The sequence below is a fragment of the Sus scrofa genome, unplaced genomic scaffold (assembly GCF_000003025.6).
Source record: "Sus scrofa isolate TJ Tabasco breed Duroc unplaced genomic scaffold, Sscrofa11.1 Contig1914, whole genome shotgun sequence".
NCBI classification, from domain to species: domain Eukaryota; kingdom Metazoa; phylum Chordata; class Mammalia; order Artiodactyla; family Suidae; genus Sus; species Sus scrofa.
The window spans coordinates 3,410,778-3,435,989 of NW_018084979.1; the positions used below are offsets into that span (position 1 = coordinate 3,410,778).

The following is a 25,212-nucleotide window of genomic DNA, read 5'->3' on the forward strand; positions in this document are numbered from 1 at the left end:
CCCGGGGGCTTCCTGGCTCTGTGGTCTCAGGTGTCCTGTCTGCCCCCCCCCCCGCCCACTGTCCTTGGACCCACCCAGGCCACTTTGCGAGCCCTCGAGGACCCCAGCAGAGGGGCTCTGGTCAACCAGCCGTGGTGCCGACGGCCCTCGGGTGCAGGGGCCCTGGGGATGGGCCTGGCCGGGCCTGGGCAAAGGCTCACGGGCGTCCCTGTGAGCGACCAGGGTACCGGGGGCAGGGAGCCTGAGGCTGGGGCCGCTGCACAGCAGGGCCTTCCCGAGCCTGTCTGTGCCCCTTGCAGGTTGTGCAGCCTGACCTTGAAGAAGCTGGTGGTGCTCAAGGAGCTGGAGAAGGAGCTCATCGCCGTGGTGATTGCCGTCAAGATGCAGGTGCGGCCTCCTGCGCGGGCGGCGGGACCTTCCCTGTGGGCCCGGAGCCCATGCGGATGCTCTGGCGGGTCGGAGCCGCGCCCCTGTGCACAGTGAGGGCAGGAGCCCGCCGTCCCGGGCCGTGGAGGGAGCAGAGCCGGGGGGACTGTCCCCCCCAAGGCCCCGCACTGTGTGGCCTCAGCCAGCAGCGCCGCCCCCTACAGGGCCTGGTGTGCTTGCCTCTCTCTCCCAGGCTGTCATGCTCCATGTCCCAGGGCCTCCCAGGTTCCTCTTTCTGCTTTTGAACGAGGATCAGTGTTTCAGGGGGGCCCGGCCCGCCTGCCCCTCCTTGGGGAAAACAGCCCCCTGCTCTCAGAGCTGCCTTGGCCCAGAGGCCCCGGGGGGCACCCCATGCCACGTGGGCTGCCTTGGCCATTTGGGGACCACCAGGTTCCAGGTCGCTTCTGGGGATGGGAGGTCTGTCACCCCGGGGCAGCCAGATGGCACCTCCTGCGGCTCTTTGCAGCCAACCTGCAGGTGTGGGGCCCCGTGCCCGGCCACCGCTGCAGGCCCCTACCCCCTGGCATTGCTCACAGGTGGCACTGTGTGGCAGGAATGTCCTTGGGGGGGCCCGTGGCTGAAGCAGGGTGGCTCTCAGTGCCTATCCTGTTAGGACCCCAGGCTGTGGGCACCACAGGGCGGGAGTCCTGCTTCACCCTCAGCCCCGGGCTGCTGGAGCCCAGCACACCTGGCCCAGGCTCTGGGCGAGGGTCAGCAGGGCCTCCTGGCTGGACCTCCAGGAGCAGCAGGGCCTCGGGCCCAGGCTTCCTCCAAACTGGGCGCTCAGGTTGGAGCCTGGAAGGCGTGAGGCCCGTCCTTCTGGTCACTTGTCACCCCCTGAGGAGCAGGGCGCTCTTCAACAAAGATCTGAAGAAATAAATCATTTCACTAAAGAGGCTGCTGTTCTCAATTCAAAGCAGCAGTGCCAGGCTGCACACTGGGGTCAAGGGAACCGGCCCTGCTGGCGTGTGGGTGGCACCGGCTGTGACCCATTGCTGGCCTCTGACGTGACCGACCTGCTCACACTCTGGCCCTGCTCGTCCAGCGCCCAGTCCCCAGCCCCCTGAGCCGCCCTGGACCTGGACCTGATGGAGAACTCGGCCTCTGCTCAGGATCCCAGGCCCCCTCGGAGCCACCCTGTCCCTCCCCCTGCCCCCCTCCCCCGCTTAGCTCCCTTGCCGGCAGACCCTCGGCTCCAGGCCTGCCTCCCTTTGGGCATCCTCTCCTACCTGGCCGCCTGCCTCCAGACCTGGTCCTGGCCATTCCGCCCCCAGATCCTTGTGTCTTGGTCCCCAGGAAGCAGAGGTGCTGGCCTCCCGCGCTGACCTGTCCACACACGTGTGCTCCCTGTCCCCCTGCTCCCTTCTGTGCCTGGACCCGCCACCTGCCACAGGCCCATCGGTGCAGGGCCTGACGTGAAAGGGGTCAGATGTGCAAGAACTTTGGGGGAACGGCTGTGAGGGACAAAGGGGAACGGGTTGGGGGGTAGGGAGAGTGCCAGACCCCACCTTGGGTGCCTGCTCCCCCCCGACCCTGAAGGCAGAGGGAGGGGCACTTGTGCACTGACCCTGCCAGGAGCAGCTGCAAGCAGCGAGGCCTCGGCACCACATGCGTCCAGAGGGCAACAGCTGGCCGCCGTCCACCAGCTTGTGCAGCCTGGTCTCAGCCCACGGGCCACCCCACATGCATGCCCAGAACCCCTCCCTGGGGCTCCCTTCGGCACAGTGTCCTGCCCCCCCCCCCAGCCCTCACTCATTTGCCTGCACCCTCATTGGAAGTCACCCAGCACCACCCCTGCCGCATCAGAGCCACCTGGAGGCGGCCGCTCCTCCCAGCTCTGGGTCTGGCTCCTCCTGGTGCCCCCACGTGGTTCACCCAGGCTTTGTCCTGCTGTGTCTGGCTCCCCACACACAGCAGTGTCCCTCAGGCTCGGCCTTGTTGGGACGGCTATTTTTAAAACAATGCTACAGTGGGCATCTTTAATCCGTTTGGAATTTATTCTGGTGTGGGTGAGTTTTGAGGTTGGGACCTGTGCTTTCCACACAGGATTCAGCAGCCTCGCATCAGAGCATTTAGTGAGCAGCTTTGCCTAGCTGACCCGAAGGCTCGTGATTACATCCTGCTTCATATCAACACGTCCGTGTGTGTTTTGGATCTGGTTCTAGACTTCTGTCCTCCCTAGCCTGGGACGGCGCTGCTGTGCTTTGGTTGTTGATCTTTGCACCCGCTTTGCTCTCTGGGGGGCAGTCACCCCTCACGGTACTGCTTTCGCAGGAACGTGTGGCCCCACCCCTGCTCCTGCAGGTACTTGCCCTAACCACCTGCCCCTCGCACTGCACCTGCGTCCAGTCGTTACATTAAACTTGGCAGCACCCATTCTTACTCTCTCACGGCTTAGGAACAGATTTCTAGAGGTGGACTTGCCTTCTAGCATATGGACTTTTTTTAAGGCTCTAGATAAATCTTCCCCACAGTGCCTTTGGGAATCGCTGCCCTCAGGCCTCCACCCCAGCCTGCGGCTCTCATCTTCCTGTTTCATTTTCAGATGCCCTCTTCTGGGAGTTCCCCTTGTGGCTCAGTGGGTTAAGAACCCGACTAGTATCCATAAAGACGCAGGTTGGATCCCTGGCCCCGCTCAGCGGGTGAAGGAGCCAGCATTGCATGGGCTGTGGTGTAGGTCGCAGTTGCTGCTGGGACCTGGTGTTGCCATGGCTGTGGTGTAGGCCGGCAGCTGTAGCTCGATGAGACCCCGAGCCTGGGACCTTACAGATGCAGCGGGTGTGGCCCTCAAAAGACAAAAAGAAAAAAAAGTAAAGACGCCCTCTTCTGAGCCTGAGGTGTCTCCTTCCGTCTCAGGGCTCCAAACGGATCCTGCGGTCCCACGAGATCGTGCTGCCCCCCAGCGGACAAGTGGAGACCGACCTGGCGCTGACGTTCTCCCTGCAGGTGGGCCGGGCGGCCCCGCCCTCCGCGCCGCCCCTCGCCCCGCGCCGCCCCCGACGGTCGCCCCGCAGGTGGGCCGGGCGGCCCCGCCCCGCGGAGGTCTCCGTGGGGGGTTCCGTGTGTTTTTGCCCAGCGAGAGCTTTTCATGGCATCGCCATGATGAAGTGAATGTAGTGAGGTCCAAACTCAAATGATCAGTTTAGGTCATTTCATTCCCGTGTTTAGAAAAGATGGGGTAAAAAGCAACTCAAAACATTTGCTAAGAAAAAATGAGGAAGAGCCTGTGGAAGCGTGTTGTAAGGCAGACCCTTTGGAGGCATTTTGGGGGGTGCTGGTGGTGTGAAGGAGGGCTGTTCAGACCCAACCCACCCCCAGGGCAGCATCCCCTGCCTGCAGTCCTCTTCCCTTCTTCGCCTGGATTGAGCAGGTGTGCCAGCTTCCTACCCAGCACGCTTGTGTTTGGGAAGTAATGCCAGGAGTTCCAGGTGGTGCAGCGAGTCACTGCTGTGGCACGGGTTCCATCCTTGGCCCAGGAACTTCCGCATGCCCTGGAGGCCCCCAAAACGAGAGAACTAGCGCTATTTAGTATCAAATCAATGCACCTCAAACCATTTTTGTCCCCTTTCTTGGAAGACAGGCCTGTGGTTTCATGAGAACCCTACCAGCCCAGGGCCTGCCCTCCCCCAAGGCCACCTCACCCCAGCTCTGCCTGGCTTTACCCGAACCTTCACCCACAGCAGCTCCTGGGTTTTGTGTTGGTTCTTCTTTCGGGGGGGTGAGGAGAGTCAGGTTTAGTGGAGTATAATTTACAGAATATACAGTTCACCGTTTTAGGTTTAGGTAAAGGTCCCCAGGTGTATAACCACTGCCAGTCAATGTGGCGGGCAGGCCTGTTGGCCCCGACTTTTGAAGTAGGTTTTTATGGCATCCCCTTGTGGCTCAGCAGGTTACGAACCTCAGTAGTGTCCATGAGGATTCAGGTTCCATCCCCGGCCTCGAGCGGTGGGTGAAGGATCCGCATTGCCGTGAGCTGTGGTGTAGACCGCAGACACGACCTGGATCCCATATCGATGTGGCTGTGGTGTAGGCCAGTAGCTGCAGCTCTGATTAGAGCACTCGCCTGGGAACCTCCATATGTCGCAGGTGCGGCCCTAAAAAAAGCAAACAAACAAACGAAAAAGTAAAAGTAGTTCTATTTGTGAACCCTAAGGAAGGCTGTGCACGTCAGCCGCATGCACACGAGCGAACGCAGGCGGCCTGCACCGCCAGGCGGAGCTGCCCCAAGCAGTTACCGTCGATCCCGGGATTGCCCCCACCGCCACCCCAGGGCCTGGGCACTGCGCACGCCCCCGGGGATGACCAGCAGGGAGTGAGCCCCCGCCCGGCCGGGTGAGACCTGGCAGGTGTGGTGGGCGTGGCCGCCCGCGTGGCCGTGACACCCCCTTCTCCCGTAGTACCCCCACTTCTTGAAAAGAGAAGGCAATAAGCTTCAGATCATGTTGCAGCGAAGAAAGCGGTACAAGAACCGGACCATCCTCGGCTACAAGACGCTGGCCGCCGGCTCCATCAACATGGCCGAGGTGAGGCTCGGCCGGGCGGCGGGACCTCAGCTTCCCACTCTGCGGGCACCGGCCCTGGCCAGCGGGACGCGTGCTCGGGTGGGTCAGGGGGTGGCATCAAGTTGACGTCCCTGGCAAGGAAACAGGCAAAGGGCCTCCACGAAGAACCAGCCGACCCCACTGAGTCTTGGGGGAATGCGGGGCCCTGAGGGGTGCTTGGGGGGCAGAAGCAGAGGGTCCCCAGGCCCAGGAGCTCTGAGTTCTGGATGGGCCCTGGGGGAGGGGCAGCCGGGAACCCCTGTGTTCTGCCCCAGAGCCTGCCTGAGCCTTCAGGCCTCCTGCCCACCCGCCCGTCCAGGACAGGCACAGTCGGTGCCCTGGCTTGGCCCTCCCAGCCACCTACACCCAGGGAGACCCAGAGCAGAGCGGGAGCCAGGTGTGTGAGCTGGCTGGGCCTGAGCTTCTCTGTGATGCTGCCAGGCTGTGGCTGAGCGTCCTGGCTGCTGGACTGCAGAAGCGGGCCGGCAGGCAGGGCCTGGACTCCTCAGGGCCCTGGCAGGCTCCTCTGCTGACCCAGGGTCACCAGTCATCGCCGCTGGCCCCTGTGCTGGTCCAGGGCCTCTGGTCATCCCGGGGCCCCTGCCTGCAGGCCGTTAGTGCTCAGAGGACGCTGGAAGATGCCGCCTTGTCCTGCCTGAGTGGAGCGTGATGAGCGCGTGACCACCAGGGCTGTAAAGCCAGCCGTGGTCTCAGTGCGCTGCCCAGACCAGGTGGCCTCTGCAAGAGGCCCGGCTTCCCTCCTGCCCCCTGGTGTTCTTCTGGGGCTTCTGGCGTGGTTCTGAGAGTGCTGGGCCCCCCGCCCAGGCCTAACCCCCTCCCCGCCAGCTGCCGAGCTGAATCTGACGTGCCCAGGCCCTCGCCCCTGCCCTTCCCAGAGCAGCTGAGCCCCGGCCCAGTGGCCGTGAGGTCCGCCCCCTCACTGTATTGGAGTTCGTACCCAGGTTGGTTTCTGGGCCAAGCTGGGCATGTTCTCACAGCTCTAAGATAGGGAGACTCAGCCAAGTCAGACTTCCCGTTAGGAAGGTGACACAGGTGTGCCGGGAGCACGGCCGGCAGGGTCTGGCCTCAGAGGGCACGTGCGCACGCACGCCGTCAGAGTGACTTGGCCATGGCAGGAAGCAGCCAAATGGCCTTTTTTTTTTTTTTTTTTTTTTTTGTCTTTTTAGGGCCACACTTGCAGCACATGGAGGTTCCCAGGCTAGGGGTCTAATCAGGTGGCGGCCTACGCCACAGCCACAGCAACGCCAAGCCGCATCTGCAACCTACACCACAGCTCATGGCAATGCTGGATCCTTACCCCACTGAGCGAGGCCAGGGATCGAACCTGCGTCCTCATGCTTACCAGTTGGGTTCGTTACCGCTGCGCCACGGTGGGAACTCCCAGGGGGCCTTTTTAACTTGGTTTCTTAAACGGTGGTGATGGTCGTTTCCTCAAAATTATTTCCTTATTTGGCTAAAGAGTTGGCCTCCCCCTGAGTTCCCGCTGTGGCACAGGGGTTAATGATCCAGCTTGTCTCTCTGGGGGTGCAGGTTCAATCCCCAGCCCAGCACAGTGGGTGACGGGTCTGACGTTGCTGCAGCTGTAGTGTAGGTTGCAGCTCCTGCTCAGGCTCGATCCCTGGCCTGGGAACTTTCATATGCTGCCAGGGCAGCGGAAAAAGAAAGAATAGAGAAATAAAATGCAGATGTGTGTGTTCTCTGGCATGTCACGGTGAGCCCCCCGTCAGGGTGAATTGCTTGGCTGCCTGGGGCCAGCGTGGGGCGCAGGCCAGTGAGGAGCGGGGGCACGAGGGGTCCTCTCCCCAGTTTGTTGGAAATCTCAAGACGAATGGCCCCAGGGCCTCGCCAACCTAGGTGGTCCCAACCCGGTGGGTGTCCGCACAGCTGGGCGGGGCTGCGGGCACAGGCCACGCCCCACGCTCTAGAGCCACACCCTGCCCTCAGGTGATGCAGCACCCCTCCGAGGGCGGCCAGGTGCTGAGCCTCTGCAGCAACGTCAAGGAGGCCTCGGTCAAGGTGGCCGAGATCTGGATCTTCTCCCTGTCCAGCCAGCCCATTGACCACGAGGACAGTGCCATGCAGGCGGGCCCCAAGGCCAAGTCTACAGGTGAGTCCCGCCGAGAGCAGTGTCTCTGCCACGGGCACCACCTCCCGGCCACCGCCTTGGGTCTGCAGGCTGCCCTCTGGGCAGCGGGCGTCTGGTCCTGCCCCCACCCTATGACATGGTCCGTAAGCAGGTCAGGGGCCTTCCCGGGTCCAGCAAGACCCCTCCATTCACAGCTGGGGCCGTCTGCCCTGAGCGGAGGGTGGGCAGGCAGGGACCCTGTTGAGCCCGGTGATGGGTAGGAAGGGCCACCATGGGATGGGGTGGGGCATGTGGGGGCTGGAAGCGCGGCCCCTCCCCCCGGACGGTCCACCTGCCAGGGCGGGCGGGCCCAGTCCCTACCGCGTAGGGCTGTCTCCCTGCGGTGGCCCTGCTCACGGGGGTGGGGGCGTCACTGGGCGCCGGCTCATTGCCGGGACACCGGCCGGAACCCCGAGGCGCCCCCCTTCCATCTGCTCGTTCCGCAGATAACTACTCCGAGGAGGAGTACGAGAGCTTCTCCTCCGAGCAGGAGGCCAGTGACGACGCCGTGCAGGGGCAGGTAACCAGGCGCCACGGGGGCAGGTCGCAGGGCCACGCGGGACCCCGGGGGAGACGCCAGCTTTGGGGCCCCAGCGCCCAGCTTCTCCTGACCCCCGGCAGCAGCGCAGTCCCCGGTGGGCCCACCCAAGACCCTCCAGGGCCAGCGTCCCAAGCACCCAGGGCGGGGCCCCGTCCGGGCAGGGAGGGCCTGGGGCGCTGCGCGGGGCCTCAGGGGCCGGGTCTCTGCAGGACTTGGACGAGGATGACTTCGACGTGGGGAAGCCCAAGAAGCAGCGGCGCTCGATAGTAAGAACGACGTCCATGACCAGGGTCGGTGGAGACTGGTTTTACTAACACTGGGGGTGGGGGCCGGGGCCGGGGGGCGGGCCGCGTGGGGCCCTCGGGAGGGGTTCAGGACGCGAGGCGGCTGTCCCGGGCCGTCTCCGGGCACACGTGCTGTCCCCTGAAGCCCAGCTCTGTGGCTTCTTCTGAGGTCCAGTCTCTTTCCCAAATACAGCGCGATGGCGGGAGGCCCCACGCAGTGGCCTTGCCCTGGGAGGGGGGCTGCGAGGCGCTGGCCGTCGTCAGAGCTTTGCTGGCGTGGGCGAGCCGGGTGGGCGTCCCATGCCAGCCCCAGGCCGCAGGCCCAGAGGCAGCGGGCCAGGTGGGGCTGCTGTGGTCTTGCCCAGGCCACTCCCCACCGGAGCCCAGGGCGGTTCCCTCCCTGCCCAGACACACCCAGTGGGAGGCCAGTTCCGGTCTGTCCGGGGCAGGTGGGCCCAGGGGCTCAGAAGGACTGTCAGGTCCTCCGGGAGGAAAGTCCAGACGGAGGCCTCGGCCCGTCACAGAACGTCCCTCTCCACTGGGGGGGCTCATGGTGTCAAGCTGCCCACATGCCGGGTCGTGGCCCCAGAACCGCTCCCAACCGTGCTGGGAAGCCGTGGCTGACCCTGTGCACCAGGGAGCCGTGTGTTCTAGACGGCGGTGCAGCAGCCCCCACGCGCTACGGCAGTACCTGTTTGAGCCTCGGTGCCAGGACCGAGGCCCAGCTTCTGGACAGGAGTGGGGGTCCCCAAGGGTGGCCTTGGTCGGCGGCCGAGGGCGCCCCCGAGCAGATGGGCTCCTGCTCTCAGCCTCCAAATCCCACCGAGCAGGGCGGGTTGGAGGTGGGGCACGGAGGCCTCCAGGAGAACCGCGGGTCTGGCTCTGGGACGGTAGCTCCGTCCTGGGTCCGCTGCTGGGTCTGACTGCGGCTGTGGTTTCCGATGCTCCTGAAAATGCGTATGGTTGTTGCGGTGCCAGAGCCGTGCTGGTCGTCCGCGCGGTTAAGCCGCACTGCCTCCTGCCAGGGCCGCAGGCAGCCTGGGAAGCCAGGGGCCCTGACCCCGCCCCGCTTGTCTTGCAGCAACAGAACTTCAAGCAGAAAGTCGTGGCTCTGCTGCGGAGATTTAAAGTCTCGGACGAGGTGAGCGAGCGGCCAGAGGAGGGCTCTGGGGGTCCGGGCCGGGCGGAGGCTGGCTCTGCTGCCCACTGTCCACACGGCCCAGCCGGTGCCTGCGGTGTGTCCTGAATTACAACTTGCTGGACAGACCCGGGGCGGGGGGGTGGGGGGCTTCATCTTTGGAGGGCGTGACTTGGGTTTTTGTGTTTTGTGGCTTTTTATGAACTGACTGCATTTCTAGGGCAGCTTCAGGTTCACAGCAGAACTGAGCAGGTGTGCAGCTTCCCCGTGCCCCCATCGGCACCATGTGGCCTCCCCACTGCCAACGTACCAAGTGTTTCAATGTTTTTTTTAGCTTGTTTCTAGTCTCCAAATTTTCATTTTGTTCTTTCTTCTTTTTTTTTTTTTTTTTTTTTTTTTTGGCTTTTTAGGGCCACACCTGTGGCACATGGAGGTTCCCAGGCTACGGGTCGAACCGGAGCTACAGCTGCCGGTCCACACCACAGCCACCGCCACACCGGATCCTTAGCCCACGGAGTGAGGCCAGGGCTCGCACCCGCATCCTCGTAGATGCTGTCGGATTTGTTTCCACTGCGCTCCGACCGCAACTCCTAGTCTCCACATTTCTCTGATGAGCTCGTGTAGCTTTTAAAACCGGAAGAAAAATGTCTTTTCCTGTGATCAGGAGATTAGTCCCCAGAGTTTGGACCCACCGAGGAGGTGTGGTGGTGCAGTAGGTAAGCCCCAAAGCCTGGTCCTCACACGTGGTCATGACAGTCCGTGAGGCCACGTCCACACAGGAGGGCAGCCCTCGGCAGGTGCTGAAACGGGCCCCCCAGCCGGCCCTCCCCAGCCTGATGTCCGCATTCGTGCTGTTCCTGTCGGGGCTCCAGCGGGCTTTCTGCAGAAATCAGCCAGCCAGTCCTCACGCTCACCTGTAAACACGAGGAGCCCAGAACCAACAAAATAATCGTGAAAAAGCGCAAGGTTGGGGGCCTCACACTGTCCGTTTTCAGAACTGCCCGCAGAGCTATGGCCATCAGGCGTGTGTCGGGGGGCAGGCAGTGAAGTGAGGATAAGAATCCAGAAATAAATCCTCCTCTTTGTGGTCGGTTGATTTTCAACAAGATGCCAAGAGCTTTCAATAGAGGGGAAAATAGCCTTTTCAGCAAACAATCCTGGGGCAACTGGATATCTGCCTGCAAAGGAAGGACACGGACTCCTCACCTCACACCATGTAAAGAAATGAACCCACAGGGGCCAAAGACCTAAATGTGAAGGAGAAAACCATACAACACTTGGAAGAAAACGTAGGAGTAAATGTTTGTGACCTTGGGTTGGAAAATGGCTCCTTCTTTTTCTTTTTAGGGCCACACCCTTGGCACGTGGAAGTTCCCAGGCTAGGGGTTGATTCAGAGCTGCAGCTGCCAGCCTCCACCGCAACCACAGCAACGCAGGATCCAAGCCACACCGGCCACCTCCACCACAGCTCACGGCAACGCCAGATCCTTAACCCACTGAGGGAGGCCAGGGATCGAGCCCGCATCCTCATGGGTACTAGTCAGGTTCATAACCTGCTGAGCCACAGTGGGAACGCCAAGAATGGCTGCTTAGATCTGACACCAAGAGCGTGAGCAAATAAAAAATAGATAAGTTGGGTTGCATCAATATTTAAAACTTCTGTGCCCCAAGTAATACCGTCCAGAAAATGAAACAGCAGTCCACAGGATGGGAGAAAAAATTTTACAAATCACGTATCTGATAAGGGACTCGTATCCAGAATATGGAACATTGGCAACTCAAAAGCAACACAGTTCAAAAAGCAACTGTCTGCTTTAAAAATCAGGCAAAGGCTCTGACCAGCTGTTTCTCCAAAGAAGAACTGCCAACAGCCACTAAGTACGCGCCAAGGTGCGTGGCGTCGCCTGGTCAGCAGCAGACCGGGACCACAGCGAGACCGAGGCCTGGTGCCCACCAGGGCGCCGTCAGCAGGAACGTGGAGAATGAGTGTCAGTGAGGGTGCGTGACCGGCGGGGCCCTTGCACGCGCTGCAGGGAACCAGAAACGGTGCGGCCACTTCGGGAGACAGGCGGGGTTCCTCAGGGTTAGACGCAGACGCTTTCCCGGAGGCCAGCGACCCCTGCTGAGCTGACCTACAGGACGGAAGCACGTCCACACAAAGTCTGCCAAACGGTCACAGAAGCTCCACACGTCGCGGCAGACGCTGGGAACGCCCGCCGCCCTCCGCCGGCCACGGGCCGGCAGGCTGAGCCCCGCCGTCGAGGGCGCGCTGCCTGAAGGGGCCCGCTGTGGGCGGACGCACGCTGCCATAGGTACCTCGCGCTGAGCACGAGGAGGCCGCATGCCAAGGGCTTCCACTTTGCTGTCCTGAGAAGGGCCCAGCGCGGGGGACGGGGGCACGGCCAGAGGGCGGGGACACCTGGCCAGGGCGGCCTTTTGCCTCCCGTGGTAGGGGTCCCGCACGGCCCGCACTGTCAGCGCCGCCCTGTGCTCCTGTGCTGAGCACACTGCCCAGAACAGCCTTGCCACGCACAGTGCCCGGTGCCTGGAGGCGCAGGGGACGCCCCGCGGTCTGGAGCACGTGGCGGGAGGAAAGCTGCCCGGTGGCCTCTCCCCTCGCCGGCGGCTGCCCCCCCCCCCAGGCCGGCCTCTCACAGCCGACGTCCCCGCAGGTCCTGGACTCGGAGCAGGACCCTGCCGAGCATGTCCCCGAGGTGGAGGAGGACCTGGACCTGCTGTACGACACGCTGGACGTGGAGAACCCCAGCGACAGCGGCCCCGACATGGACGACGACGACAGTGTCCTCAGCACCCCCAAGCCCAAGCTCAGGTGGGCGCAGCCGCGCGCCTGCAGCGCATGCGCGGGAGCCGCCCGGCGGCGGGGGCCACGCCGGGGCCGCGGGGGCCGGAAAGGGGGCGTGGGCTCGGCACGGGGGAGGCGGGGGACACAGAGCCCAAGCCTGGCCTCGGTCCGCGGCGCCTCCACAGGTGAGGGGGCAGAGGGACAGGGACCGGTTTGCCTTCGGGAGAGGCCTCTGGAACCTGCTGGGCCCAGTTGGAAGGCAGCTGGGGGCACTCCTCCAGGAGGTGGCTGTGGGCTGGGGGGGCACTGGGGGGGCTGTCGCAGGAGGGCAGTGAGCATGTGGCCACAGGGCTCTGTCCTGCGGCGAGACGATGGTGTCCTGCCCCTGCTGGGCGCCCGCGTGAGGCACAGGTGCATGGGGGGGGGGAGGCAGGGTGCGTGTTGGGAACACCAAGGCCCGCGGGCAGCAGCCGGGAGCCAAGGGCACAGGGACCTCCAAGTCAGCCAGGAGCAGGTTTTTGTCTGTTTGCTTTCTTTCTTTTCAGGGCCGCACCCGCGGCACATGGAGGCTCCCAGGCTAGGGTTGAATCGGAGCTACAGCTGCCGGCCTACACCACAGCCACAGCAACAGGGGATCCCAGCCGTGTCTGCGACCTACACCGCAGCTCACGGCAACACCGGATCCTTAACCCACTGAGCGAGGCCAGGGATCAAACCCGAAACCTCATGGTTCCTAGTCGTTTGCACTGCACCACGATGGGAACTCCTGGTTTTTGAAACTCCTCTAAAGACTCGTAGAAGCTCCCTAGTAGTGCAGCAGGTTAAGGGTCTGGTATTTTCTTTGCAGTGGCGTGAGTTCAATCCCTGGCTGTGTGTGGGACCCAAAAAACTCCCCAAACCCAAGTGTACGTAAGACCCCGGCAAGAACACAGGCAGGGGCTTGCTCTCCTGCACCTGCTGCAGCCCTCAGACCCACGTCCGGCCTGACCCAGCTCACAGCACAGGCTCCCTCAGCTGACAACCAGAAGTTACGCTCCTTCTCGAGGCTGGGGTCTGGGGGCTCAGCCGTGTGGCTACAGGACAGGGGTCCCGCTTCCCTTCTGGCCTGCTGCCCCCTCCACGTTCACGGGCAGCACCACGGTCCTGTCCCTCAGCCTCCCTCTGCCTTCAGCTGGAGAAGAGCTCCACTTTCACCGGTCCCCTGCCCGAAGCCCCGAAACACCAGCTGTGCCTGCAGGCGAGCCCTGGCCAGCTAGCGCCCAGGCCTGGGGGTGAGGCACGGGCGTCTTGGGGCCCTGATCCTGCTGGCCAGAGTTCCCACCCCTCGTTTCAGCGTGGCCCTGACTCTGCCCTCCATGACCTGCTACCTGCTGAGTGGGGCGCTCGGCCTGGGTTCGCCCCACCCAGCTCTTCGCTGGCAGCTGGCTGTGGCCCCAGGCCCCTGCCAGCCCTCCAGCAGGTTGTGGCTGGAGGTGGGGCGTCTGCCGCCAGGACTAAGGCCCGGAGCAGAGGGGCTTCCGCTACTCCCAGACCCTCTGCGCCCTCGCCTGTGCCGTGGTCCTCCAGGCTGGGGCCCTGCTCGGCCCCAGACACCCCGCCAGGCGTAGCGGCTGGGCCTTCACCTTGGGGGGTACTGGACAGTAACCTCCTCTCTGTCCCGCCCCCCCCCCAGGCCGTACTTCGAAGGCCTGTCCCACTCCAGCTCGCAGACAGAGGTCGGGAGCATCCACAGCGCCCGGAGCCAGAAGGAGCCGCCGAGTCCAGTGAGTGACCAGGACCAGGGGCTCCGCTGGGGTCTCTGAGTCACCCCGGGAGTCTGACACGGTGGCGCACTCCTGGGTTCTGGCGTGGCCAGTGCCAGGTGGCTGTTGTGGGTGACCGTGAGCCCATGGTCCAGGACATGCCAGCCGGTCTCGCCGGGCTGCCTCCAAGCCCGGAGCCCCTGCCCGGGGTGCACCAGCCTCTGCACCAGCGCCCACCACAGCCCGATTCCTTCCCGCCTCCTCCCCACAGGCCGACGTGCCCGAGAAGATGCGGGCTCTGGGCACCAAGCAGCCGAGCGACAGCACCTCCGATTCCGTGGCCCAGGTAAGCGGGGGTGGGGCTGCGTTTGGACACGGCATGCCAGCACGGAGCCCACTTCCACGCTGCCTTAGCACAGGGGCTGCCGACGTGGCGGGCTGCAGAGGCAGGTGCTCCTGTTGCCAGAGCTCAGAACTGGCACCCAGAACCACAGGGAGGGCCCCCTGCATTCACGCCCCCAGGTGTGGTCGGGGCCCTGGGTTCACAGCAGCTCTGGGTGGACAGCAGGAACAGGCCCGTGAACACCGTGTTGGTCCTGCTGCCCTTGTGGGGGTTCCCAAGGAAGGCCCAGGGCAGGTTTGGGGGGTTCGGTGCTGCTCTCCCGTGGCGGCCTGGCCTAGGGCCTTGTGGTTGGCAGTTAGGGTCAGCTGGCTTCCCAGGGCACACTCGGGGAGCCCCCAGCCCCAGATTGGCCCAAACTCCATCACCCAGACCATGGCCCCTGGGGCCCAGGAGTACAGCAGGCAGCAGGCCTTCGTCCCCAGTGCATCCCTTCTCTGCCCGTCAGAGTGTACCCGCCCCCGGCGAGCAGCCATCACAGCCTGAGGACAGCCCGGAGGCGGAGACCTCTGCTCTGGACGTGTTCACCGAGAAGCTGCCACCCAGCGGACGCATCACCAAGACGGAGTCCCTGGTCATCCCGTCCACCAGGTGACTGGCCGCTCCGGGGGAGCCTTCGGCCAGGCGATGCCTGCCTGGGCCAGCGTGGGAGGGCGTGTGGGCGTCCCCCGGGGGCATCACTCAGTGTCACAGATCCCCAGGCCCTTCGCTGGGGGGGTCATACTGGCCCCCCTCCCCCTTTTGCCGCCAGCCATGCACAGGTCTGACCGCCTGGGTGTGGCTGCTGTGAGGGCAGGGAGGCCCGTGGTCCCCGTCTCCCGTCCCCTGGACCAGACAGCGTCAGCCGTGGCTGCTGGGGCCATGCTTGTGCTGGAGCTGGTGGATGGCACCTGCCAAGGCCCTGTGCTGGGCGCCGGGGGAGCCGGCCCCACGGCCATGCGCCGCCTGGAGGGCGCAGGGTCCAGGACCGGCCCCTGCCTCCGGCGTGGGTCCGCCGATGGGGTGGGGGTCTGAGTTGCCGTGACCCGGGCGGCTTCCTGGTGGCACCCGCCTGCCGGGTGTCTCCCGTGCCCTCGTCCCCTCCCCCACCGGAGCCCCTCCCCGGTCCCTGTGCTGTCCTGCCCGGTCCTCCACTGCCTCCAGGGCCTTGGAGGGAGCGCGGGGCTGGGGCGGGTCCCCGGCCGCTCCCGAGGTCGCGGCCCCGCAGCTGAGCGGCCCTGACTTTAAAGCGCATGTGTTCCGTGTCAGCCCCCACCTCACAGAGCAGCACCCCCCGCCCGCCGTGGCGCGCACACCCCTCACAGAAGCGAGACGCAGGCTGGTTTTCACCCCCGGGAGCCCGGCAGTGGGAGTCAGTGGGGCAGGCCCATGAGGCGCCCAGTCCCACAGGGCTTGGTGTGGTTTCTGGGACAGGAACTTTCCAGAGCAGTGGGTCTGGAGGCTGGCGTTTGCCGGCGGGGGGGGGCGCACAGGGGCCTGTGCCTGATTGGGAAGGGGTCACTCTGAGCGCCAGGATGCTGGGCCCTGGCCTGCACCAGGCTTGTCCCCGGGTGGGGGTCCTCAGTCCTCACAGACGCCCCCCAGGGCCCTCCGAGGTGCCCTGTGTGCCCACGAGCCGACAGCAGTGGGCGGGGTCCACCCAGGGCACCTGGCACCGGGGCGCAGCCCTGTGCCCTCCGGGGCTGGTGGGCTCTTGGGGCCCGCGGCCCTGCTGTGACCGCCCTTCGTGGCCTCCAATGCCACGTGCTTCCCTGGGGCCCTGAGCGCCTGTGGACGGCTTCCCCGCAGGTCCGAGGGGAAGCAGGCCGGCCGCCGGGGCCGGAGCACTTCCCTAAAGGAGCGGCAGCCGGCGCGTCCGCAGAGCGAGCGGGCCAACAGCTTGGACAACGAGCGCTGCCCGGACACGCGGAGCCAGCTGCAGGTGCGGGGCGGGGGCCGCCCACCCGGGCAGGGACCACGGCCTCCCCAGGGCCCACCCCGGGCTGAGCAGCTTGAGGGTGAGGTCGCCTGCTCCCTGGAGGGCTTGTTGGGGCTGCCCACCCTGGTCCCCGGCGGCCGTGGGCCCCGCAGCCCCTTCAGCCCCGCGCCTCTGTCCAGGCAAAGCCAGGGTCTGCACGTGGGGCCGGTGAGGGGCAGCTCCCCTCACGCCCGGCGTGGTCGGGCCTGTGTTTCCAGATCCCTAGGAAGACCGTGTATGACCAGTTAAACCACATCCTCGTCTCCGACGACCAGCTCCCCGAGAACATCATTCTGGTCAACACCTCAGACTGGCAGGGGCAGGTGGGGCGGGGCTGGCTGGGCGGCCTCCCTGCGGGGGCGGGGGTCAGCGCATCCTCCCTGCGGGGGCGGCGGGGGGGTCGGTGCGTGTCCCCCCCCCTGCAGTGGGGGAGGGGCTGGGCAGCCTCCGCGGTGGGCGCGTCTGGCCAGCCTTGCCCCCTGTGGACCCTGAACCCCGCGGCTCACGCCCCCGGCCCCCAGTTCCTCTCAGACGTCCTGCAGCGGCACACGCTCCCGGTGGTGTGCACGTGCTCTCCGGCCGACGTCCAGGCGGCCTTCAGCACCATCGTGTCTCGGATACAGAGATAGTGAGTCCCGCACCTTCCCTGCCGTGTGTGCGGGTCTCGGCACCCCGGCGATCCGTGGGGCTCCCGCGGGCTGGTCTGAGCGGATCCGGGCGGCGGGGGGGGAGCAGCGGGCCAGGCGGGGCCCGCAGACCCGGCTCGGGTTTGGGGGCCGAGGGCTGCCTGCCGTGGGCAGTTGGAGGGGCTCGGTTTAGGGGCGCAGCGACGCCCCGAGCTCTGTGCCCCGAGCTGTGCCCCGGGGGCTCAGCGAGGTTGGTCCTCCCAGCAAGGACAGTTCCCTGAGGCGTCCGTCCCCTGTCCCCGCAGCTGCAACTGTAACTCGCAGCCCCCGACCCCCGTGAAGATCGCGGTGGCCGGAGCGCAGCATTACCTCAGCGCCATCCTGCGGCTCTTCGTGGAGCAGCTGTCACACAAGACCCCCGACTGGCTGGGCTACATGCGCTTCCTGGTCATCCCGCTGGGTGAGGGCCCCCGCGGCTCGGTTCTGCCGGCGGCCCTCCCGGACCGGCCCACAGTTAGGACGGCCCGATGCCGTTCGGGCTTGGGGTCAGGGGCACTGGCCGGGTGGGCATTGGCCCTTTGAAGTGACCCGGGTCCCGAGTGCTCGAACTTCCCCGGCTTCTGGTTTGCATGGTTTGTCTCAGCACCAACTCATGTCCCCCTGGCAAGTGCTGCGTCCTCGAGGAGACCCTCGCCCGCCCCACAGCGCCAGGCCACGGGCGCCCGAGGCTGGTCTGGGCGGCGGGCTGCCAGCTGCGGGTCGGAGCCGCGCCCCCTGATGCGCTCCCCTTGGCCCGCAGGCTCCCACCCGGTGGCCAGGTACCTGGGCTCCGTGGACTACAGGTACAACAACTTCTTCCAGGACCTGGCCTGGAGAGACCTCTTCAACAAGCTGGAGGCCCAGAGCACAGGTGAGGCCTGGCACCTGCCCCACACCCACGCCTCGCCCCTGCCCGCACTCCGGGGGTGTGGCCTGTTCGCTGCCTCCCCAGGGGAGAGCTGTGTGCTGAGCGCCTGGGAGGGAGGTGGGGTCAGGGGACAGGGCCGGTGTGACCTCCGCCAGGGTGCTCCCCTCTGCCTGCTGTGAGCCACGGCGCTCTCTGGTGACTGGGCCCAGGGGGATGTGGAGAGACCTGGCTGCCCTGGCCTAGGGCCCTCGGAGGGTGGCGGCCACAGGACCCCTCCCGGTCTCCTCGCGCAGTGCAGGACACGCCGGACATTGTGTCGAGAATCACGCAGTACATCTCGGGGGCCAACTGCGCCCACCAGCTGCCCATCGCAGAGGCCATGCTGACCTACAAGCAGAAGAGGTACCTCTGGGAGCGGGCGGGTGCGTGGTGGCCAGGGGGACCCGCTGTCCCTCTGCAGTCTCGGCCCAGGCGGCCTGCGTCCTCGCGGACCCAGCTCACTGGGGGCTCCTCGGGGCTCCCGTGCTGGGATGGGGGTGCCTGCGAGCCACCCAGGCGGCTCCCCGTTTTCCTGGGCCACCGCACCCTTCCCCGGCCTGCGTCGGAGTTAGGAGAAGCTGGTTGCTTTTTCTGTTTTTGTGCGTCTTGGGATTTCCCAGAATAAACGTTGCGGGAATAGTGGTTACGCTGCTGCTCCCTGCGGTCTGGGCGCAGCTCCTTCCACCACTTGGGCGTGTTGCCCAAGGCTCCTCACGTCCACCTGCCCAGAGCCGACGGCGGCCAGGAGCCCTGGCTGGGATGCCCGCACACGGGGGGCAGGGCTGGGGGCACAGGCTGGGGCCCTGAAGGTTCAGGAGACCGGGCGGCCCCTTAGCCGGGCCTCGGACTGGGTGGGGAAGGGCCAGTGCGGGAGGTGGGCTCGTGGGGCGGGCGGGCGGCTGCGGCTGATCTCGTGGACCAGGCAGAGGGTCTCTGCTCCGCAGAGGGGCCGATGCGGACCCGCTGAGGCGGAGACAGACCCGAGCCGAAGCCTCCGCCCGGTGCCCGGGCCGCTCAGGGGCCCCGCTCGCCAGGGGTGTGCTGAACCCCCGCGGCCTGCGGAGCCGCTCCCGGGCGCCTGACAACGTCCTGTTTTTCTCTTTGGCGGCTTTCTAAAAAGGAGAAAGAACTTTCACTTTGACTTTACCCTCAGGTACCGCTGTCCCTGGGTCCGAGCGCCTGTCCGTCCGCTGGCTGGTCTTTAGGGCTGTTTAGCAGTGTCCGCAGCTGGGGCTGCACCCTCAGATTTGTGTCCCTACCTGGAGTCGGGTTGGGGAGCCCTTTCCCACCCCCTCCTCCCCCTGCCCACCCCCGGCTCCAGGGACCGCAAAGCCTGGATGTAGCCAGGCAGGCCCTTTGTTTCAGTCCAGAGTTTGGGTGAAGAAGCGGCTGGTTTGACCTTTCAGCAGGTCGCTGTGGGACCACCTCTTAGAGCAGCGGGGCCGGTGTCCCCTGAGAGCCGCTGACCTTGGGCACATCGTGCTTGTTAACTGGCTCGCACGCCAGCAGCTGCTGCAGGACGGCGCTCACGCTGCCTCCACCCTGGGGAAGGGGAGGCCAGGCAGTGGGGAGCATGCCAGGGCGCCCTGGTCAGTGGCCAGCTCGAGCCCAGCTCCAGGGCACCCCCAGGCGGCAGAGAGCAGCTCGGGCGTTTTCCCAGCGAGGTTTTGTGGCTCATCTGGATGGGTGGCCGACCCAGGCAAGGAGCTCTTCCACCCTGGGCACCCTGAGAGCTGCCCTTCCACATGGGGCCCCTGCCTGCCTGGCACCCGGTGCTGGGTCCCTCGGGGCACTGCTCTGCCCAGGTCTCCTGGGAAAGCCCCCCACAGAGGGTCCTTGAGTCCCTGGCAGTTTCATGGCTGGGCCCTGGGACAGGCCAGGAGGAGGGTCTGAGCTGGTGCAACTGTCCTGCTAAACAAGCCTCAGCGGGCTAGAGAAAGACCAGCCGTGGTGTGCCCTGCTGACCCCGCGGGCTGTCCTCAGGCCGGCGCCGCTGTCCGCACCCGCCTTAAGTGGAGGCTCCAGGAGCCTGCCGTGTGCTTCGCTGCCTGGGCTGCAGCTTCTGTCTGTACCACACTCGGCTGGTCTGAGCAGCAGGCAGGGGCTCTGGAGACCCTGCACCTCATCCTGCCTCCTGCCCCAGCCTCCGCGTCACAGTGGTGACACCGGCACCGGGGGAGGGGCCTCCAGATGCCTTGGGTGCAGCCCCCCTCGGAGCCCAGGGCCAGGAGGGCAGGCTCTGTCCTGGAGGGGTCCTGAGACCCGGGGCCCATGAGGGCCTCGGCAGGGGGATCCTCTCTGCCCAGCACCGGCACCCGCCTGAGGTTGGACCCCATCGTTGGTGCCCCCGGCACCTGCTGGAGGTCTGCCCAGCGCCCCACACCGGCCTCACGAGGGTTGCGCCCCCTTAGCTCCCACCTCCCGACCTGAGAAGTGGACGCACGTTTCGCACCTCCCCCCACAGGCCGTCTCCTGAGCCAGGCCTGGGGGGCCTCGCCCGGGGTCCTCGCCCAGAGCCACGGGCTCCAGCCGCAGGAGCTCTGGCCGCTCCCCCCGCCTAGAATCCTCCTCCACGTGCAGGGTCCGGGCCGAGGGGTCTCAGTGGAAGCCGGTGTCACCCCCGTCCCGCGGGGCGCATGCCCTGTGCTGGATGTCGTCTGCATGGCCGGGGGCACGGCTTGGCTTTGCCGCTTCGTGCTGTGGAGTCCCCTGAGCCCCGCCCGAGGCCTCGTCTGCCTCCCTGCCTGGGGTCGGGGGAGGGCTGTGGGGCGGTGGCTCGTGGAGGGAGTCCCTGAGGGTCGGAGCCCGGGGCCGCCCAGGACCTCCTGCCCCTCGCATGCAGAGGAGGCCTGGGCACAGGATTTGGGTTGTTTTATTATCTGAAATGAAATAAGGAGGCGTCACCTCTTTCAACTGTGTCCCCTTAGAAAAGAAGAAGACCCGGGATTTTCCGTGGAAAGAACCTGCAGGTTCTTTCATCCAAAGATGGTCCTTGCGGGGAGGAGGGGCGGGGCTGGGGCAGAGGTCGTGGGTCCCCGTGTCCAGGTGGCGCCCGGGGGAGACGGTCCTGCCAGGCCCAGGAGTCCCGTGCGGGGACTGCAGTCTACGCTGGCCCCGGGCCAGGGCCCCGGTCCCGCTGGGGCCACCCTTCATGGGGCGCGGGCCTTGCAACCCGCGGGGCAGCGAGGGCGGGGCCGCTTACGAGGCTCCTGTTCCCGAGAGCTGGTGCCTGGGAGCCCCGCTGGGCCAGAGACTTCTCCCCGAGCGACACCCCGGGCCCCTGACCTGCATGGCCTGCGCGTGAGTGGGCGCCTGCCGAGAGCCGCTCTGTCTGGGGAGATGAGTCAGAGCAGAGCTGAGAAAACGGCTCAGAGAGAGCAGGTCCTCGGCTGCATGGACGCCACCAGCCAAGGAGACACCTCTTTTCCCTGAGGTGGGGGCAAGGGGGAGATGGCCCAGGACCGGCCCTGCCCCCAGAACCGACCGGAAGGCCCAGGTGGAGGCGCTCTTCCTGCTGCTGATGGAGCCTCCTTCTCGAGTCCCGAGGGAGAGCCCTGGACCACAGCCCAGGCCAAGGGGGACATCAGTGGGCAGCCTGGCCAGCCCTGGCCTCAGAGGAGGAGGAGGGGAGATGCCGACACTGGACAGGCTGTGACCAGCGGTGCCGTCGAGGCTGAGGTCCCGCCAAGAGTCACACCGAGCTGCTGAGCTCCCCGCAGCAGCTTGGCCCAGGGCACCGCGTCTCACCTCGGGCTGCTCTCTGGGCATCGTTCTGCTCCAGCGTGGCATGCGCACCCATCACCGAGGCCCCCAGGGGCAGCAACTTTACCCGGACCATCTGGGAAAAAAGTCTTCGTGGTCTGGCTTGGGAGGAGGCCCAGCCGTGCCCGGGCACCCTGGGGTACCCCCCTCTCTTGGGGCCGAGTGGGGAAGGCCAGCCGCGGGGCTGGCACAAAGGCCTCTGGGCAGCGGGCCGCAGGACGGCAACCTTGCCTGGACCTCGGCGAGGCTGCAGGCTCCACCCGTCCCCTCTGAGCTGCCCCACGGGCCTCTGGGCCTCAGGTCCAGAGACGGGTCTGCCTTCCTGTGTATCGGAAGGGACCTGCGGGCGGGGTGGGGCCGGCGCCCGTCCTGGGGGAGAGGGTAACTCTGTTTTCCTTGTCTCAGCCCGGACGAGGAGTCCTCTCAGAAGTTCATTCCCTTTGTTGGGGTGAGTACTTCCCGCGTGGGCCGTTGCTTTGCCCAGCCCGGTGCTGCCTTTTGTCGCAAAAAAGGTCTTTTATAAGCAGTGTCTTTTTGCGTTCATGCGGCATATTCCAGAACTTCCTTCACCAGTTTGAGTTGAGGGCCGCCTCTCGTGTGCCGAGTGGGATGAGCACTGCTGGCGTCTGCGGAGCTGGCAGCCCCGCGGGCCGAGGGGTCCAGTTCTCAGCACTGCCCTGGGCCTCGCGGCCAGTGTCAGACTCGGCTGTCGGGACAGGCCCCACCGCATGGGTCAGAGGGCCACCTCTGTCCTTCAGGACCTGCAGGGCAGGCCTGCTTGGCCAGGTCGTGGCCTGTCTGTTGGGAGGTTTTGCTTTTCCTGCCCTGAGGAGTCCGGGCTGCTCCCCGCCGCCGGCCCAGTTTCCGCAGCCCCGTCCCCTGTGGTCTCCAGCCCAGGCGTCTGCTGTGAGAGCCACGCAGCCGCTTGGTAGACAGGGCCACGGGCGGGGCGGGGCCTCCGGGCCTCGGTTTACCCTGGTCAGGCGTCCAGGTGGCTGCTGGCCTTGCCGAGAGAGCCAGCCTGGAGCAGCCCGTCCTGTGGAAGCTGCCCTGGTGACGGGAGGGCTCTGTGCCCTTGGCTGCACTTGAGGCGCCACTGCGTGCCTGAGGCGGGGCTTGTTGTGATTTTCTTTAACCTGACACTGCCCCCACCCTGTCTCCATGGGTCTAGGACCCCCTCAGCCTCGCAGGGTCGGCGTGGCACCCGCCTGGTGTGGTCCAGGCACTTCCCGCCCTGCTGGACGGGGCTCCCCCTCCAGTGTCTGGGACCCCCTCTCTCACGGGGTCCACACAGGGCCAGTCACACAGGCTCCCAGCTGGCAGGGCTCCAGAGTGGGACCCGAGAGGTTGGGCCGTGGGAGAGGGTGCCCCCCAACCCCGGCGAGGCCCCCGTGTCCTGACCCCTGGCCACAGAGCTGGCACCTGTGGGCCTGTGCCTTCGTTCTGGGAGCGCGGCGTGGCCAGAGCGCTGCCGCTGAAGGGCGTCTCCCAGGCCGCCTGCAGGGGGTCCCTCACTGTGACCTGTGCTGCGGCTGACCAGCCAGGCAGTGGCCCCCTGAGCCCAGCTCTGCCCCAAGGACAGGAGGGGCTGCGACCCCGCTTGGCCCCAGGAGCCCCGGGGGGGTGGGGGGTAGGGGGCGCAGACAGCAGGAGCAGGAAGCGGGTCTGGAGCCCGGGGGTGGGGGGTGACGGCCCAGCCCCACGCCACTGCCCGCAGCACCCTGTTGCCTTCCAGGTCGTGAAGGTTGGGATAGTGGAACCAGCTTCGGCCACATCAGGTAACCTGGGGCTGGAGGGAGGGCGGGGGTGAGCAGGACCTCTCCCCGGGGCTTCTGTGCCCCGAGGGGCCAGCCCTGCCCCGCACTCGCCCCGCAGCTCACGGCCGCCTCGGCCTCAGAGGGCCTGGGGCTGCGGGCAGCCCGCGGGGTGCTCAGCCCCTCCTGACTCCTTCCCCAGGCGACTCAGACGACGCGGCTCCCTCCGGCTCCTGTGTGCTCTCATCCACCCCGCCGTCCACGTCTCCTGCGGCCAAGGAGGCCTCCCCCACCCCGCCGTCCTCCCCGTCCGTGAGCGGGGGCCTGTCCTCCCCCAGGTAAACGCAGCCGTGCGCGCGGTCTGCCCCCCGCCCGCTCACGGCACCCACCCCCGTGCAGCAGAGGCTGAAGACGGCCAGGGTCCCTCACGTCCTGGGACCCGGGAGCCAGGGAGCAGAGGGTCGGGCAGAAGGCCTCGGGGCACCCCCAGATGGAGATGCCCGGTCTGAGGGGTGGGGGCGCCAGACCGCCCAGTGCCCGGGGTGACCAGGGCCCGGCCCCGGCCTTCCTGGGGACAGAAGCCAGAGTCTGTGAGGGGGGTGCTCCGCACATGGCGGGTTTGGGGGACGCGGCTGCGAGTAGCAGGCTCGGGAGAGGTGGGTGGCGTGGCCAACAGCCCCTCGGCCACCCGTGGGCGCACACGAGCAGAACCAGCCCAGATAGGACGGCCGCACGGTGGGGGGCCGTGCCTCAGGGGGTGGTTGAGCTGGCCCTCCAGACGCCAGCGGCAGTGGGGCGGGCAGCGGGCCCGGACACTCCTGGACGAGCCCAGCACCATGACGACGCCAGGGCTGTGCGCAGGCCGGGCTGTCCCAGGAGACCCGTGCGGCCCCCGGCGGGCTGCAGGCCGGGGTTCCCTCCGCTGGTCAGCCGCTGCAGGCGGGCACCTCCTCCCTGTGCCCGCCTCCGGGATGCTGATCACCTGCTGAGGACGGAGGGGTGAGCCTCCCTCGTCTTTCACAGCCAGGGCGTCGGCGCCGAGCTGATGGGGCTGCAGGTGGATTACTGGACGGCAGCCCAGCCCGCAGACAGGAAGAGAGACGCGGAGAAGAAGGACCCGCCCACCACCAAAAACACACTCAAGTGCACCTTCCGGTCTCTCCAGGTCAGCAGGCTGCCCAGCAGCGGCGAGGCCGCGGCCACGCCCACCATGTCCATGACCGTGGTCACCAAGGAGAAGAACAAGAAGGGTGAGGTGGGGGAGGTGGGCCGGCCGACGGGCACACGGAGGGGCAGCCGCGCCGGGCCTGGGGGCGGCCTCCGACCGGAGCCCGAGCGAGGCGACCTGGCGGGCGGGCGGGCAGGGGTCCGGGTCGGTGGGGTCCAGGGCCGGGGTGAGCCCGCTGGCCCCTGGCCCTGGAGGAGCGGTGGGAGGACAGCCTGGCCCCTTTTCCTTAGTGATGTTCCTGCCCAAGAAAGCCAAGGACAAGGACACCGAGCCCAAAAGCCAGTGCATCGAGGGCATCAGCCGCCTGATCTGCACGGCCAAGCACCAGCAGAACATGCTGCGGGGTGAGCTCCGGGGCCCCGGGGGCGGGTCCAGGCCGGTCCCGTAAGAAGCGAGGCTGAGCCAGGGACCGCTGCTCTTGGGAAGCTGTGGTCTTGCCGCAGAGCGCGTTCCCTCGTTTGAGCTCACTGGGAGGCGGCCCCTCGTGTGCTCAGGCCAGCTCTTCACGTTCCGAGAAGTGACGTCTCAGTCCTTTCCGCTCTCTTTTTGGGAGCGTGCCTGAGGCATGAGCAAGTTCCCGGGCCGGGGCTCGAACCCGCGCCACAGAGGTGACCATGCCGAACCCTTAACCCAGCAGGCCACCAGAGAACTCCCTTTCTGCTTTCTTAAGAGATTTACATATCTCAGACTTTTTCTAGAACATACCCTGCAACTAACCCATTCGGAAGGTGGGGCTCTGAAGACTTCTCTTTCACGAGCTCAAGGCTGCCTGCCGACCGCAGTGGGCGGGAAGCACCCCGGCCCTCCTGGGTTGATTTTCTGGTTTCAAGCCAGTTGGCAGACTCCGGCTGGCACGGGGCGGCAGGGGTGGGGGGTGGACACGCAGCTGCCCCAAGGCCAGGGAGAGGCTGGCCGCCG

General features: G+C 66.2%; 1 protein-coding gene across 9 annotated transcripts in view; it reads left to right on the plus strand.

The window, feature by feature from the left end:
- Positions 1–25,212, plus strand: part of PACS2 (phosphofurin acidic cluster sorting protein 2) — a 57,159-nt gene that overhangs the window by 28,787 nt on the left and 3,160 nt on the right. Inside the window, exons 2-24 of one of the 9 annotated variants that reach the window (XR_002341116.1) lie at positions 300–387; positions 3,283–3,372; positions 4,824–4,949; positions 6,933–7,095; positions 7,560–7,633; positions 7,864–7,944; positions 9,020–9,079; positions 11,749–11,906; positions 13,552–13,642; positions 13,893–13,967; positions 14,470–14,612; positions 15,810–15,942; positions 16,197–16,301; positions 16,500–16,606; positions 16,910–17,064; positions 17,404–17,514; positions 17,805–17,913; positions 18,671–18,703; positions 21,718–21,760; positions 23,048–23,090; positions 23,269–23,404; positions 24,232–24,316; positions 24,525–24,638. Coding sequence is in view for 7 of the 9 variants with exons in the window: in XM_021081609.1 (XP_020937268.1) it covers positions 300–387; positions 3,283–3,372; positions 4,824–4,949; positions 6,933–7,095; positions 7,560–7,633; positions 7,864–7,944; positions 9,020–9,079; positions 11,749–11,906; positions 13,552–13,642; positions 13,893–13,967; positions 14,470–14,612; positions 15,810–15,942; positions 16,197–16,301; positions 16,500–16,606; positions 16,910–17,064; positions 17,404–17,514; positions 17,805–17,913; positions 18,671–18,703; positions 21,718–21,760; positions 23,048–23,090; positions 23,269–23,404; positions 24,090–24,316; positions 24,525–24,638 (2,465 nt within the window). In the remaining 2 variants the exon portion in view is untranslated. Of the gene's footprint in view, positions 1–299; positions 388–3,282; positions 3,373–4,823; positions 4,950–6,932; positions 7,096–7,559; positions 7,634–7,863; positions 7,945–9,019; positions 9,080–11,748; positions 11,907–13,551; positions 13,643–13,892; positions 13,968–14,469; positions 14,613–15,809; positions 15,943–16,196; positions 16,302–16,499; positions 16,607–16,909; positions 17,065–17,403; positions 17,515–17,804; positions 17,914–18,670; positions 18,704–21,717; positions 21,761–23,047; positions 23,091–23,268; positions 23,405–24,089; positions 24,317–24,524; positions 24,639–25,212 lie in introns of all 9 variants that reach the window. The other 8 variants (XM_021081610.1, XM_021081609.1, XR_002341117.1 and 5 more) reach the window with 8 other exon arrangements.